Source organism: Pseudozyma hubeiensis (assembly GCF_000403515.1).
Source record: "Pseudozyma hubeiensis SY62 DNA, scaffold: PHS27, whole genome shotgun sequence".
In the NCBI taxonomy this organism is placed as follows: Eukaryota; Fungi; Basidiomycota; class Ustilaginomycetes; order Ustilaginales; family Ustilaginaceae; genus Pseudozyma; species Pseudozyma hubeiensis.
Genome location: NW_012133809.1, coordinates 100,728 through 116,589, shown reverse-complemented (window position 1 = coordinate 116,589; position 15,862 = coordinate 100,728). Strand labels below are relative to the sequence as shown.

General features: G+C 57.3%; 6 protein-coding genes across 6 annotated transcripts; 4 read left to right on the top strand and 2 right to left on the bottom strand.

The window, feature by feature from the left end:
• Window positions 1-311: 311 nt before the first annotated feature.
• On the top strand, window positions 312-3,386 carry PHSY_002631 (hypothetical protein; the record flags this gene model as incomplete). Its single annotated transcript, XM_012333253.1, has 1 exon — window positions 312-3,386. One exon carries the CDS (start codon window positions 312-314, stop codon window positions 3,384-3,386), a length of 3,075 nt encoding a protein of 1,024 aa, XP_012188643.1.
• A 748-nt stretch (window positions 3,387-4,134) lies between these two features.
• Window positions 4,135-7,236, top strand: PHSY_002630 (tyrosine-protein phosphatase; the record flags this gene model as incomplete). The annotated part of the gene is made up of 1 exon (XM_012333252.1): window positions 4,135-7,236. One exon carries the CDS (start codon window positions 4,135-4,137, stop codon window positions 7,234-7,236), a length of 3,102 nt encoding a protein of 1,033 aa, XP_012188642.1.
• Window positions 7,237-7,963: 727 nt separating this feature from the next.
• On the top strand, window positions 7,964-8,963 carry PHSY_002629 (hypothetical protein; the record flags this gene model as incomplete). Its single annotated transcript, XM_012333251.1, has 3 exons — window positions 7,964-8,456; window positions 8,565-8,676; window positions 8,855-8,963. The coding sequence occupies 3 exons, from the start codon at window positions 7,964-7,966 to the stop codon at window positions 8,961-8,963; spliced, it is 714 nt and encodes a 237-aa protein (XP_012188641.1).
• A 106-nt stretch (window positions 8,964-9,069) lies between these two features.
• Window positions 9,070-10,485, bottom strand: PHSY_002628 (hypothetical protein; the record flags this gene model as incomplete). The annotated part of the gene is made up of 1 exon (XM_012333250.1): window positions 9,070-10,485. The coding sequence occupies one exon, from the start codon at window positions 10,483-10,485 to the stop codon at window positions 9,070-9,072; it is 1,416 nt and encodes a 471-aa protein (XP_012188640.1).
• Window positions 10,486-11,460: 975 nt separating this feature from the next.
• PHSY_002627 (potential proline-tRNA synthetase fragment) lies at window positions 11,461-13,635 on the top strand (the record flags this gene model as incomplete). The annotated part of the gene is made up of 1 exon (XM_012333249.1): window positions 11,461-13,635. The coding sequence occupies one exon, from the start codon at window positions 11,461-11,463 to the stop codon at window positions 13,633-13,635; it is 2,175 nt and encodes a 724-aa protein (XP_012188639.1).
• A 168-nt stretch (window positions 13,636-13,803) lies between these two features.
• Window positions 13,804-15,471, bottom strand: PHSY_002626 (hypothetical protein; the record flags this gene model as incomplete). Its single annotated transcript, XM_012333248.1, has 1 exon — window positions 13,804-15,471. One exon carries the CDS (start codon window positions 15,469-15,471, stop codon window positions 13,804-13,806), a length of 1,668 nt encoding a protein of 555 aa, XP_012188638.1.
• Between the last annotated feature and the right edge of the window lie 391 nt (window positions 15,472-15,862).

Here is a 15,862-nt window from a genome sequence, read left to right as displayed (position 1 = left end):
CCGCGCCTCCACAGCTCGACTCAGCACAAATCTTGAAAGTGCAACACGGACGCAGCGCCCGAGCCAGCCAAATCAGAAGGACTGCCAGAAAAGCGAAGCACAGGCGACACGATCCGAGCGCTGCTCTCTTCTTCCTAGCCATCACATCTGTCATTGCTCGCCATCATCTCCATTCAGAACAAGCCAACGAGCAGCTATCATTATACTATCTTCGAGCAGCGCACTAGACCGACACCGCATACATCACCCCACCCGTCCACACCATTGCGCTTAACAGAGACCCGCAGCATCGATACGCAGCTTGCACAACCATGGCGGCCCCAGACGATATGAAGGTCGACCAGCCCGAACAGGCCATCGATGAGGGTCTCTACAGTCGACAGCTCTATGTGCTCGGTCACGATGCCATGAAGCGCATGGCTGCCAGCAACGTCCTTGTCGTCGGTCTCCGCGGTCTCGGTGCCGAAATTGCCAAGAACGTCGCACTCGCCGGTGTCAAGACCATCACCATCTTCGATCCTACCCCTGTCTCCATCTCGGACCTCAGCACACAGTTCTTCCTCCGACCAGAAGATGTCTCGTCCGGCGTTCGCAGGGATCACGCCACACAGCCTCGTCTCGCCGAGCTCAACACGTACGTGCCCATCCGCGTCCTTGAAGCGACCGAGCTCAACCAGGATGTCCTCTCCCGCTTCCAGGTCGTCGTCATGACCGATTCTCTCTATGGCGAGCAGCTTCGCATCAACGACATCACCCACGGCTCTTCCACCCACTTCATCTCGGCAGAGGTACGTGGTCTCTTTGGTTCAGTCTTCAACGACTTTGGGCCCAAGTTTTTGTGCAACGATCCCACCGGCGAGCAGCCTCTGTCCGGCATGATCGTGTCCATTGCCAGCGAGGACGAAGAGGGTCTCGTCACCACGCTCGATGAGACAAGGCATGGGCTCGAGGATGGCGATTACGTCTCTTTCACAGAAGTGCAGGGAATGGAAGCGCTCAACAACAGTCAGCCACGCAAAGTCAGCGTCAAGGGCCCTTACACGTTCACTATCGGCAGCACCAAGGGTCTCGGCGAGTATAAGCGAGGCGGCATCTTCAAGCAGGTCAAGATGCCCAAGGAGATCGCCTTCAAGTCGCTGCGGGAGAGCGAGAAGCAGCCCGAATTCCTCATCGCCGACTTTGCCAAATTCGATCGCCCTGCCGCGCTTCACGCCGGCTTCCAGGCGCTGTCGCAGTTCCAGCAGAAGAACGGTCGATTGCCCGGGCCTCGAAACGCGCAAGACGCCGATCAGCTGCTCGAGCTCACCAAGCAGATCGTTCAGGCTTCCGGTCAGGATGCGGCCGATCTGCCCGAAAAGGTGATCCGCGAGCTCTCCTTCCAGGCCACGGGTGATCTGTCTCCGATGGTCGCATACGTCGGCGGCTTTGTGGCGCAGGAAGTGCTCAAGGCGTGCTCCGGCAAATTCCACCCTCTCGTTCAGCACCTCTACGTCGACTCGCTCGAATCGCTGCCGGACAATGTGGAGAGCCTTCCCGAGAGCGAGTTCGCGCCTGTCAACTCGAGGTACGACGGTCAGATCGCCGTTTTTGGTCGCAGCTTCCAGCAGAAGATCGCCAACACACGCCAGTTCCTCGTAGGCTCTGGTGCTATCGGATGCGAGATGCTCAAGAATTGGAGCATGATGGGTCTCGGCAGCGGTCCCGAAGGTGCCATCCACGTCACCGATATGGACACGATCGAAAAGTCGAACCTCAACCGACAGTTCCTCTTCCGCTCCAAGGATGTGGGCCACTTCAAGGCTGACACGGCAGCTGCCGCGGTGGCCGAAATGAACCCGGATCTCAAGGGCAAGATCCACAGCCACCAGAACCGCGTCGGACCCGAGACCGAGGATGTGTACGGCGACGAGTTCTTCGCCTCGCTCACCGGCGTCACCAACGCGTTGGACAACGTGCAGGCGCGTCAGTACATGGACCGTCGCTGCGTGTACTACGAGAAGCCGTTGCTCGAGTCGGGCACGCTGGGCACCAAGGCCAACACGCAGGTGGTGGTGCCGCACCTCACCGAGTCCTACTCGTCCTCGCAGGATCCTCCGGAGAAGTCGATTCCGGTGTGCACGCTCAAGAACTTCCCCAACGCGATCGAGCACACGATCCAGTGGGCGCGCGAGCAGTTTGACGAGTATTTCCTCAAGCCCGCCGAGAACGTGAACCAGTACCTCTCGCAGCCGGACTACATCGAGACGACGCTCAAGTCGGGCTCGGGTGCCAAGGAGCAGCTGGATCAGATCAAGCAGTACCTCGTCGACGAGCGACCCAAGTCGTTCGAGCAGTGCATCTACTGGGCGCGCATGCGATTTGAGGAAAATTACAGCAACACCATCCGTCAGCTGCTGCACTCGCTGCCCGCCGATGCGGTCACTTCGAGCGGCCAACCGTTCTGGTCGGGACCGAAGCGCGCACCTAAGCCGCTGACGTTTGATGTCGAGGACCCGATGCACCTCGAGTACGTGATGAGCGCTGCGCTGCTGCACGCCGAGAACTACGGGCTGAAGGGCGAGGCGGACGCGGCGCTGTTCCGCAAGGTGCTGTCGTCGATGCAGGTGCCCGAGTTTGTGCCCAAGGACAACGTCAAGATCCAGACGAACGAGAACGAGGCGGCGGCGGCGGCGAACAGCAGCAGCAATGCTGATGGCGGCGACCTGACGGACGTGACGAGCAGCTTGCCCGAGGCTTCCTCGCTTGCCGGCGTGCGTCTGCAGCCGATCGAGATGGAGAAGGACGACGACACGAACCACCACATGGACTTTATCACTGCGGCATCCAACCTGCGTGCGACCAACTACGGCATCTCGCCGGCGGACAAGCACCAGACCAAGGGTATCGCGGGCAAGATCATCCCGGCGATTGCCACGACGACGGCGCTGGCGACGGGACTGGTCAACTTGGAGCTGTACAAGCTGCTGGACGAGAAGAAGACGCTCGAGGCGTACTCGAACGCCTTCGTGAACCTCGCGTTGCCGTTCATCGCGTTCAGCGACCCGATCGCAGCGCAGAAGCTCAAGTACAACGATACCGAGTGGACACTGTGGTCTCGGTTCAAGGTGGAGCAGGATGTGACGCTGCAGGAGTTTTTGGACCTGTTCAAGGACAAGCACGGGCTGGAGGTGTCGATGCTGAGCTCGGGCGTGTCGATGCTGTTTTCGGCGTTCCTGCCGGCCAAGAAGAGGGAGGAGAGGCTCAAGATGAAGATGAGCACGTTGATCGAGACGGTCTCCAAGAAGCCGATTCCGAAGCACGCGCAGTGGGTGATTGTCGAGATCATGGCGGATGACTTGGAGGGAGAGGATGTCGAGGTGCCGTTCGTGGTAGTCAAGGTCAAGTGAGGCGGAAGGAAACTGATAGAGGGCTGTACTATGTTCTGATGTCGATTTGTGAAATGCAGAGCTGTGTGTCAAATGCCATGCGGTGTGTGAGAGAGAGAGTGATTGATGATGGGAAATGTTTCAGCAGCGAGGCTGCGTCGTTGCAGACAGGATGGGAAAAGTTTCAAATGTTAAGCTGGACAAAGTGACAAATGGAGAGGCGAGTGTTGGTGTGGAGATTACTGCCAAATACGAGAGAGAGGGAGGGTCACGCGCAGAGGCCCAAACACAGACGCGCGCTTTTTCTTGGGAGATGCACAACCAAAACACACAGTTAAGTCACCTAAGAATTCGGGCTGATTCAACTCACTCAAATCGCTCTCGTTGCGCTGTATGTTGCGAGAGTCGAGTGTTGTTTTGAGAGCGGAGCCTCCGATATCCGAGTGTCGTCGCTGTGTTTGGCAGGTTTGAGAGGAAGATGCATCACATCGTCTTCTCAACTCCAACCCTCTTCCCTTCCCTCATCGTCCCCATACCTATCGGCAAGCCTCTGTGTGTGTGTGGACAGGGAGACAGACAGAGCACCCGTCGCCACACGAGCTCGCTCTCTCTTTTAGCAAGCTTGGCAATCCGCACCACAGCATCGTCTCCTTTTTCATATCTATCGTAGCATCTATCGCATCGTGCGCCTCTCAAGACTCTTCAAGCATCAACATAGCATCAACTTACCCTTCCCAGAAATAATCATCTGCATACCATCTTCTTCAACATGGCGTCCACATCCGCCTTCGTCCTCCAAGAGACGCACGAGCACATCATTGCACCGGACGATTCCGATTTCCTCGACTCGGACGCCGAGAGCAGCTCTACGCCTCACCCGGACGACCACCTCATCGAGTCCGCTGTGCTCGAAGATCTTCACTCTGCACGCCACTCCCCCTCGCGACGCACCCGTCAGACAAGTCCGCACAAGCTCTACCCCGCCCACCCGCTCATCCGCATCCACAAACGACTCTGGTTCACCTACTTCGCCGGCGACCTTCCCTCCGAGGACGATCTCAACGAGCACGACGGTCAACCACCCGCTTGGAAGAACTTCGACGATGCCGAGATCAAAAAGTACGTCGATCCTTCGGAGACCAATCCGGCGAGATTGCACTGGTTCAACATCGATCACGATCTGGTCTACCTCAGCTTCTGGTTCGACTGGGGTCCCCTGAACGTAGGCATGTTCTACAGGTTCTGTCTGCACGTGCATCACATGCTCACCGATCCCGAGATGCAGGACGCCACGTTGGTGCTGTACACCACCGACGCGCCGGCTCAGAAGGCCAACGCTGCGCTGTTGGTGACGCTGTATGCCATGATCATCGGCAAGGTTTCGCCGGCGGATGCGTTTTATCCGATCTCGGAGCTGGAATTCAAGCCGTTCAGAGACGCCGGGTACGGGAGGGCGGACTACAACCTTTCCATTCAGGATGTTCTGTACGGCGTCCATCGCGCTATCAATACGGGGTTGCTCGATCTGACAACGTTCAACTTGGACGAGTACGAAAAGTACGAACAGGTCTCCAACGGCGATTGGAACTGGATCACTCCGAACTTTATCGCTTTCGCTTCTCCCAACGATCGGTCTTACGTCGAAGCCTTGCGGGTGGGCGAAGGCCGTCTTCCGGCTTCGTACTCGTTCCGTCCACCTGGTGAGGACAAGTTGTTCGGGAAAACGATCAGGTACTTCAAGGACCGAGGTGTCAAACTCGTCGTACGTCTCAACAACCCGCTGTACGATCGCGAAGCCTTCCTCAACGCCGGCATCGATCACAGCGATATGTACTTTGACGACGGATCCAACCCTACGGACGAGATCCTCATCGATTTCATCGACAAAGCGGACAAGGTGATTCAGCAGGACGGCGTGGTTGCAGTACACTGCAAAGCCGGGTTGGGCAGGACAGGTGTACTGATCGGAGCCTATCTGGTGTGGAAGCACGGGTTCAGTGCAGGCGAGGCGATCGGGTTCATGAGGTTCATGAGACCCGGTTGCGTGGTGGGACCGCAGCAGCATTTCATGTACCAGAACTTTGTCGAGTGGATCAAGTGGGGGGTGAGGGACCATGCGATGAAGGAGGCGAGGGAGTTGGTCGAGGCCGAGAGGAGGAAGATCGAAGACAGTGCTGCTGCTGCTGCTGCTGCTGCTGCTGCGGCTGCGGCGGGGGCAGTGTCGATGGCGACTCCGAAGAGGGCGTCGGTGAAGCGAAGAGCGGTCGGGTCGGATGCTGCCAAAGGCGATGACGATGACAGCTTCGACCGATCCGATGCAGACGTTTCACTCGATGATGACATGCGTCACGCCCAAGGTCTTCGAAACACACGCAAGAAATCCGCACAAGACTCGAGCGACGATTCCTCGGATGAATCGCAACCGCCGCGACAGAAGCAAAAGCCTTCGTCCACCGTTCCGACCGCCGCCGAAGCGCCGGTCACACCCAAAGCGCAACGCGGGACGTCTCGAGCGATCCCCGCGTCGGCTGCCCCCGTCTCCAAACCCGCACCGTGCGTAGGGCAACCGCGCAAATCGCCGTCTCCATCCCGGAAACGACCTGCCATCCAGGCGCCGGCGACGGTGGCTAGGCTGGAACTCAACTCCAAGAGGTATCCTGCTGCGACGAGGTCGTTCAACAACCACCTGCTGTTGAGCTCGCATGCGACGCTCGCTGCGCCTGTACACGTGGACGCTCCCGTCAACGTCGTGGGTGAGGTGGAATCTGAGGTCGAACACGTCGACCAACCTGGTGCAGCTGCACTCGCCTCCGCCTCCCCCGGCGTACTCGTGGAGTCGAGGATCAACGTCTCGACCACACCTCGAACTTCACCCAAAGCATCGGCCACCCACGTCACGCCAATCTCCTCCTCCCCGGTAGCACGCGTTCGGACCATCGAACGATCTCGCTCCAACACGATCGCCACCACCACCGTCGTCGCTACACCTCCACGCTCGTCGAGTCGACCGGACGCCAAGCCGGAGGTGTTCCGTGCCAGCCCCAGCGTACGCGAGCGGTTCGGGCTGAAGGATTGCAGCAACGGCGGCAGCACGAACGAGGTCGAGACGAGAGATGGGAAGAGCGATGCGGAGGTGTTGGGTGTGATCGAGTGCATACCCCAGCTTTCGCCTGCGGTAGCGGTGAGGAGGTACGGTTCGATCTCGCCGGTGAGGGTGGCCAAGGTGTCGACGGCGGTGGTGGAGGAGGGGGGAAGGGAGAAGAAGGTGGAGGTGGATGGGGAGAATGTTCGACCGGGGGGTGTGGTTCGTGCGCCGTTGACGGCGGGGGTGGTGAGTAAAGGGGTGAGGACGGTCAAGACTCCCGTGCCTAGCGCGAGCAGTAGTGCGAGGATCGTTACTGCCAGGAAACCGATCTCTGCACGTCCCACAACTTCGACGGCAGGGGCAACAACCCAACGATCTGTATCTGCGAAACTGCAGCCTTCCACGAGCACCGCCAGGGTTGTCCCGCTGAGGAGTCAAAAGAGCACCACCGACATTCGCACCACCGCTGCGTCCTCCTCCTCCACCATCCCACCCGTTCCGCGGGTGAACAGGACCGTCAGCAGCAGCAGCAACTCGAGCACCACCGCCACCACCGGTGTGACGGTCAGCAGACCAGGTAGCAGGTTGACCGCTCCCACCGCTGCCAGCGCCGCACGCGCCGCCGCCGCCGCCGCGGCGAAGCGCACGACGACGCCGACGATCAGACCTCAGATCGTGGGGACGGCGGGGATGGTGAGGAAGACGAGTGGAAAGGTTGCCGGCGGTGCGGTTAGGAGGAGTAGGAGGAGCAGTACTGGTGAAGCTGGGTTGGACGTTGTTGCTTGAGTTGAGAGCGGCGGGGGAGAAAGGAAGAAATTTCTAGTGTGTTGTGGTATGAGGAGGATGCGAGAGTGTGTCGTGTGTGCGGTATGAGAGTGGGTACCCTTACGAGTGCCGAGGGCTATCGTGTTGAAAAGGTGTGAGAGAGAGGGGAGCGTAAAGCGGAGGATGGTGGTTCACCAATTCCGACGCTCTGCTGCACTTTGTGAGGAAATACAGCTGCCGGGTTCGGGATTAGGACCCTGCATCAATTCCCCTCTCCCCCGCGCTTTCATCCTGCCTCATCGAGACGTCGATATCTTTGGCCCTCACACTCTTCTCCAGAAGACCAAGACTTGCTACAACGATCGCCATCGAGGATCAGAAGATCTGACCTGTCTGTGATTGCCACTGCGGGAAAGAGATTGGAAAGAGGAGGTTCGCATACGATCTCGTTTGACAGCTTCTGAGAGAGAAGCGAAGGGCGTAAAAAAGCGTTTGCTCTGCGCGTGACCCCTCTTCGCTAATCCCGAAGCATTGCTGGGCGAGCTGAGTGCACGGTCCGTTGAGAATATATACCTTCTTCCTCCCTCAAGCAAGAGGTACTTCCTTCTTCTTCCAAGGTGACATCAGACGAAAGTCTTGCTTTCGATAACGACCACTGTTCCACCTTCAACAGCGCTCCGCAAACCTCGCAGTACCATTGCCAAAGGCTCTCCAGACTTCGAATCTCAGTAACGCTTTACCGCTCACGATGTCCTCATCGACCCCCGCTACCACCGGTCGACTGACCTCCAAGATCGCCCTCATCACCGGTGGTACCCGCGGATTCGGTGCCTCGATCGTCTCGACGTTTGTCGCTCACGGCGCGCGATGTCTCGTCATGGACCTCCTCGCCACCGACGGTTTCTACGACCCCTATACCGTCTCCCCTCCCCCCTCGGATGTCTCCACCTCTACTGCAGTGGATCGCTCGGCGTACGCGCTCAAAGCAGACATCACATCGCGCGAATCTTGGGAGCGTGCTCTCTCCACCTGCCAGGAGATCTTCGGTTCCCATCCCACCATCGTGGTGAACAACGCTGGGTGGACGTACAGCAACAAACCTACACTCGAGGTAAAGGAGGACGAGTTTGAAAAGGTTTTCAGTGTCAATGTCAAGAGTGTATTTTTGAGCGTTGATGTGATCCTTCCACGGGTGTTGGAGGAAAGCAAAGGGGAAGATGTCAGTTGGATCAATGTTAGTAGTACTGCTGCGCTTAGACCGAGACCTGGACTTGTTTGGTGTAGGTACCATCACCCCCCCAAACCCAATCCCGAAAGCTGAAGATGCTGACATCGTTTCCGACTAACAGACAACGCATCCAAGGGAGCGGTCAGCACAGCAACCAAAGCTCTAGCCGTAGAATACGCTCCGCGCAAGATCCGCTTCAACTGCGTCTGTCCCGTCGCTGGAAATACCCCACTGTAAGTCCTTCAACCACACCCAAACCGACCATTTCTGAACTTCGATCTGACCAACACTCTTCTTGCTGGGCGGGGTGGGAAAAATCAGGTTGTCCAAGTTCGCAGGATCCCTCGAAGCAGGCGACTCCATGACCGCCGCCCAGCTGGCCCAGTTCAACGCCTCCATCCCTATCGGCAGACTCGCCGAGGCAAGCGACATCGCCAACGCCTGCCTCTTCCTCGCCGATCCGCGCAGCGAATTCATCACCGGCATCGACCTCCCCGTCGACGGTGGCAGATGCGTCTAAACCACACTTCAATCACATCCTTGTTGCACACACACACACACAAAACCATATCACAATATCCGCATCCTGCATTTCGAAAAACAAAACCCTCTCGTGCGTAGTGGCTCTACTTCAAATCCATCTCCCTCTCAACCAACTTGAAGATGGTCTCCAACATGATGTTGCTCGTACCTTCGTAGATGGCGCCGATCTTGCTATCCCTCCAGTACTTCTCGATGCCCGTCTCCCTCGTGAACCCGACACCGCCGCACCACTCGATGGCACTACCACTGGCGCGCTGCGCCACCTGACTGGCGAAAAGTTTCGCCATAGCCGCCTCCTTGGTGAAAGATCTACCTTCCTCCTTCAACCTAGCCGCGTTGTAGGTGAGCACCCTCGCGGCCTCGATCTCCATCATGATCTGGCTGATCTGGAACTGCATACCTTGGAACTGGGTGATCTTCTTTCCGAACTGCTTGCGATCGGCTGCGTACCTCACCGCCTTGTCAACCGCACCCTGCGCCAGACCGATCATCTGCGCCGCGATACCAACGCGTCCCTCGTTCAGGATCTCGATCGCGATCTTGTAACCTTTGCCCTCTTCTCCGATGAGGTTCTCGGCGGGGACGGTGATGTCGTCAAAGTTGAGCGTGCAGGTGGACGAGGCTTTGATGCCGAGCTTCTTCTCCTTCTTGGCGATCTCTACGCCCATGCTCTTCTCGACGGCGAACGCGTTGATGCCCTTGTAGCCCTTGGCAGGGTCGGACTGGGCAAACACAATAAAGAACTCGGCTTCGGCCGAGTTGGTGATCCACATCTTGCTGCCGTTCAGCGTCCAGCTCTTGCCATCGGCGGACTTCTTGCACGAGGTCTTCATGGCGAACGCGTCCGAACCAGAGGCGGGTTCGGAGAGGCAGAACGATCCGAGCGTCTTCTCCGAGAGCTGGGGCAGGTACTTGTCCTGGAGGGACTTGCTGGCGTACTTGCGGATCACCGTGTTGACGAGCGTGTTGTGGACGTCGCAGAGCACCGAGACGGAGGGATCGACCTTGGCGAGCTCCTCGATGACGATGATGGCAGCGGTGAACGAGCAGCCAGCGCCACCGTGGTCAGCCGAAGTCTCGACACCCATGAGACCCTGCTCGAAGAGGCCCTTGATGATCTCCGGGTCCATCTTTTCGGCCTCGTCCATCGCTTCGACCTTGGGAGCGACGACGTCCTGGGCGAAACGCTGGACGGCTTCGCGGAGCATCTCCTCCTCCTCGGTGTACTTGGAGAGTGAGTTGACGCCGAAGGGCGACTCAAAGTCGGCCGAGGCGGAGGAGGAGGTGGAGAAGGTGCGAACGGCAGACACGAGGCGTTGAGCGGATGGCTTGGTGGCTACGTTGGCCCAGGTGGAGCTGGAAGAGCTGGAGCTGGTGTTGATGCTGCGGGCAGTGGCGGCGACAGAGGGGGCGGCGGCGCGAGGAGCAGCGGCAGCAGCAGCAGCCTTGCTGGGAGCGGCGCGCGCCAAGAGGCGGCTCGAAGAAGATCGAAGCGACATTGCGAATGAAAAACAGTTGAGGAGGGGGAAGAACGAAGAGGAAGAAAGGTGATGGTGTGGGGAAGGTGAGGTGTCCTGAGTGTGGGGCTGTGGAGAGTATTTGTACGAGCAGCAGCTGCGATGCGTGCAACTCGCAGCACCAACCGGCCAGCAAAATGAAAGCGATTCCGACCGACGCGCCGAATTCAGGGTTGAAAGCGCACTCTTGCCTCACGCTCTCAGTCAGGGCAGCCAATTTGTTGCTTTTGCTCGCATTGTGTCTCTTATCCCGGTTTTCGGTGCATCCGAAAGCGGTGTTGACGGTCGTGTTCGTGCCAGCCTAGCCATGCTATTGCACAGCACACCACATCTGCGTGACACTCGAACACACGGTGACAGGCATCATATCATTGACGTAAGACCTCGTTCCCGCGAAGGATCTTAAGGATCGTGACTCTCTATGACACCGCAGCTTGGCACCGTGTAAACATGCGGGCCAGACCGGGCCAAAGAATCAAGAAGAAGAAGAAGAAGCGACATCTAGGAACGTCTTGTAAGGTGCTGTCTCGCGCGCGCATGGTGACGAAACGGCGAACGCTCTCCGACTGCAAAGCGCGGTTCTCTGGGCGAAATTGTCGCTTTCAAAGCTCGAGGCTCACCTAAGCTGCTTCCGGCAGTCGGCTTCCCTGGCCACCCGATGGCAGACGAATTCCCTCTGCAGTTTCGCCGTGTGACCTAGAATTCAATTTTCCGAGAAATGTAGCGATGGCTTTTGCTTAGTCAGCGTAAGAAAAATGTCAACCATCGGGTCTCCGCCCGTCTCCCGATTCGTTCTTCGATTGGACCCTTGAAATATGTGACTTTAGGAAGAACCATGCCAACCTATCGGGTTCACCGACCCGACTTGACGGACTTTCCCTTCTACTTTGACACAGGGACGACGCCGGTGACGAGTACAAGGGCTCTCAGTGCGGATGCTCCGAGTGGACAGCAAGCATGGCGTCAAGACAGAGGCTGAAGCAGTGCACAGCACGCACATCCTTTCCAACCTGGTTGCCTCCAGCCAAACAGCAGCGACTGCGCACACTTGGTAGCTCTTCAACTTCGCACGCCTCGACATCACAGCAGCCACCGCAGCGCAGTTCTAGCCAGCCAATACGACTCTCAACTCACTTCTCTCCCACTCAGAAAGCTTCGCAATCATCCTCCTCCTCCTCCACCAGCAGCAACGATGATCCACTCCCTTCCTTACAGCTGCTCCTCCGCGGCGGCTACATCCGATCCTCCTCATCCGGCGTATTCACCCTCCTCCCCAACGCCCTCCGAATCATACGCAAGATCACCAACATCATAGATCAAGAGCTCACCGCCATCTCTGCCTCTCGTCTCGCCATGCCCAACCTCCTCCCCTCCAAACTATGGCACCAGACCGGTCGATACGCCGTCATGGGTAGCGAGCTCTACAAGCTTCGCGATCGCAAGGATTCCGAATTCGTGCTTGGACCGACGCACGAGGAGGAGATTACCAAGCTCGTTGCACAGGAGGTCGATTCCGATCGTCAGCTGCCATTGCGCCTGTACCAGATCACCACCAAGTTCAGGGACGAGCCGAGACCGAGGATGGGCCTGTTGCGGACCAAGGAGTTTCTCATGAAGGACTTGTATTCTTTCGACAAGAGTGCGTGCGATGCGATAGCTACGTATGAGGAGGTGAGGGGTGCTTATGTGAGGATCTTCGATAGGATCTTTGGTGCAAAGGGACAGTGGAAGGCTGCAGAGGCGGATACGGGCGCGATTGGGGGGAACAAGAGTCACGAATATCATGTGCAGGATCCAGCGGGAGAGGACACCCTGATATCGTGCTCAAAGTGCACTTACACCGCCAACACGGAGAAGGCGGTATCCATGCCAGATCAAGCTCAAATGCCGGTAGCCGCGGCGGATGTCAGCGTCCTGTTGTTCGGATGTAGGGACGTCAAGATGCAAGACCAGGTGATGCACGCTTTCGTTCTTCCGGCAACGCGAACTTTGAACCACACCAAGCTCGAGAAGCTCGTCACCAAACTCAACGCTTCTACTGGGAACGAAGCGGAGCAGGACAGGGTTGAACTGCTGTACAACTCTGCTGCCTCTCCGGTTGCAAATGCAGGCGCTGCCGGCTGGGATTGGAAGGACCGACCCGAAGGACCGCTCGTCCGATTCACCTCTCTCTCCGTCCTCGCCGACTTCGAGTGTGCATCGCTCGACCCTTCCGAACTGAACGATGCTCTGATCCACGCCGTCAACACGTTCACCTCTCGACCTGGCGGCAACTCGAATCAACACCTGCCACTCATCGACCTCTTCCCCACCCAATTCGGCCACTTTGCCTCCACCCCATCCGCTGTCACGCCTCCGCTCACGCTCGTTGACATTCGCACTGCACAAGCCACCGACACGTGCCCCTCGTGCAAATTTCCCGCCTCACTCGTCGAAAGCAAAGCCATCGAAGTCGGTCACACCTTCTACCTCGGCGATCGATACAGTCGTACCCTCGAAGCTGGTTTCCACCCCTCCAACGAGGTAGCCGAGCAAACTCAAGCGGTGGAAAAGCTCCCAAATGGGAGGATCCCTTTCCAGATGGGATGTTATGGCATCGGGGTTTCGCGTATCCTCGGTGCGCTTGCACAGAAGGCCTCTGGTGAATTCGATCGAATCTTGACTGTCGAGGATGCTGTGGATAAGAAGAAGATGAGGAAAGCAGGTTTCGTCTGGCCAGAGAGCATTGCACCTTTTACCGCGGTTGTCATGGTCAGCGATGGGAAAGACACGAAGAAGTTGGATGCGGCGTACGACGTTTGGTCGCGCATCATTGCTCAGGCTCAAACCAGGAACTGTTCCGTCCGATCCGTCTTCCAGCGACTCGTTGCAGGGGAAGATGCACAATTAGACGAGCAACCGCAGCAGGAAACAGGATGGTCGAACGAGGAGCTAGGTGAAGTGGTGATCGATGATCGCGCGAAAACGTTGGGGTCCAAATTGGCGGATTCGGATCTGACGGGTTATGCGTACAGGGTGATTGTGGGCAAACACTGGGAGAAGGAGGGCAAGGTGGAGGTGCAGTGGATGGCGGAAGGTGGGTGGCGAGCGATGGTGGTTCCTGTCGAGGCGTTTAGCGGGTTCACTGGTTAATTCGTACTCAAAGCGCAGTCGGTTTCAGCGATACAGCAGAAGAGACGTTGAACAGTTCGGTGCGGATACCACAGCCAATAGAACCCATTGGTTTGAGACGTCACAGAGAAGAGCATCGCATCAAAATGGGAAAAGGACATGCATTCGAGAATTGGGGGGGACCATGCTTCAATCGTCGAAAGTGACCTTGGTACCAGTGCTCTGGACGACAGCTGTACTGGCTCTCTGGGCATTTGCCAATGCAGCACCTGGTTTAGCTCTTCTCTTATCCGCCGGACCACCCCTACTACCCTGTGCTGCTCTTCTCGCGATACGCTCTTCCTTTGTTTCCTTGTGTTTCTTTTCCAGTGGGGCGTTTGGATCGAAGCTTCCGGGAACCGGGGCTTGAACTTCTCTTTCTTCTTGCACCTTGTCTTGCTCTGGGTGGGATCGTTTTGGTTTGTTCCTCTGGAAACCTACTCGGAGGGCGTTAGGTTTCTTGGTGTCGATGGCGGTTCTCATGGCTTTACCTGCGCCGCGACGGGTGGCGTCGGGGGAGGCGTACTGGAGGACGATGCGTCGACCGTCGAGGAAAGCGTTGCGGGTATCGAGGAGAGAGGAGGTGGCGAATTCGGTGGTGTGGAAGTCGATGAAGCCGAAACCTTTGCACTTGTCGGGAGCGTCTTCGAAGGTTCCTAGTCGGACTTTGCGGATGCCGGCGGGTGAGGGAAGGACGTCACCTTGTCCAGGGGTTTTGGTGGTGGAAGGTTTGGGTGAGGGGGCCTCGCTGGAGGATGAGGATGAAGAGTCGGAGTCAGAGTCGGAATCTGATTCCGAGTCTGATTCCGCATCGGAGGAGGAGGATGACGAAGAAGAGCCAGAAGAAGATTTCTTCTTCTCCACTTTCTTTCGAACCTTCTTAACCTTGGGTTTGGGATTCCTCTTTGTCGCAGAATGATCGAACAACTCCCTAACACCCTGTTCGGTCGTGTTGAAACTCAAGTTGCCCAAGAACAGCGTCATGGAAGGCGGATTCTTCTGAGCCCTCAATATGCGTTGTGCCGTTTTGGTCAAACCCGTCTTTCCCTTCCTTCCCTCACCTTCACCCTGCTGCTCCTTGTCCTCTTCCTTCTCAGCATCCTCCTCCTTATCACCGAACTGATTGGTAGTGGCCTCCTTGAGGTTCTTCGCTACGGCCATGGCAAACCCGTTGATGTCCGGTCTCCCCGTGAAATCGGCACCGTCTTTGATGAGCAACTTCCTGCCATCGAGCGGCTGCTCAGACAGATTCAGTGCTGCGGTGAGCATATCCTTGTTGGGCAGATCGAGGTAGCAGAAGCCTTTGTTCATCTCTGCACGTCGAAGACCCTTGGGCATGTTGACGCGGGTGATTCCGTCGATGCCGCGTTGGGTGAACCAGTCGACGAGTTTGGAGGGTGGGGTGAAGAAGGAGAGGTTACCGATCCAGATCGAGAAGCCGGATCGTGGAGGGAGAGCCCCCGGTGCTCGGGATGGGTGGACAAGCGAGTTGGGTGTGGGGTCGGAAGAGGAGGGATCAGAGGTGGTTGAGGAGAGGAGCTTCTTGCGTCGTCGTGCTTCTTTATGCGAGAGGACTTCGGGCTCCTCCTCGGCGGCAACGGAGTCATCTTGAGAGATGGATTCGTGAGGTCGTTTGACACCAGCAGTAGTAGTGGAAGTGGATGCAGAGTCGGAGGGCTTGGATTTGCGGGCAGCGGCAGATTCCTTGGCCTGGCGTTTCTGCGCTACTGCCAGCTGACGCTTTTCCTTGTTGGTCAGCGGTCGGTCGGCATCCGCTGCTACAGCGGTAGCAGGAGCGAGTTCGGAAGGTTCCGACATGATGAGTAGCAGGTCGACTCCGAGATAAGGGAATGATGAAGGGTGAGAAGGAGAAGAAATGGATTTCGAGAGCAAGACCCTGAACAAAGTCAGAGAGCTCTCTGGCTGCCAACAGAAAATCTTCTCGCCGCCCGAAAATTTCTGGAAAGGACCTTCGGGTATCGGCCAGCATTTTGATAGCTCTATTTAAATAATGTTAGCGACAAAGTGTCTCACAAAGTAGGAAAATTGCGACTCCTTCCGAATCGACTGTCATCGTCCCCTTTCATAGCTCTGAACTGCTCCAGACAGCCATCGTAATCGCATCACACACCGGCCCACCCACACACACACACAACCCGCAGTGATAGGAGTAGTGGAAACATTCCTTGCGACATAACGACCAACGCTA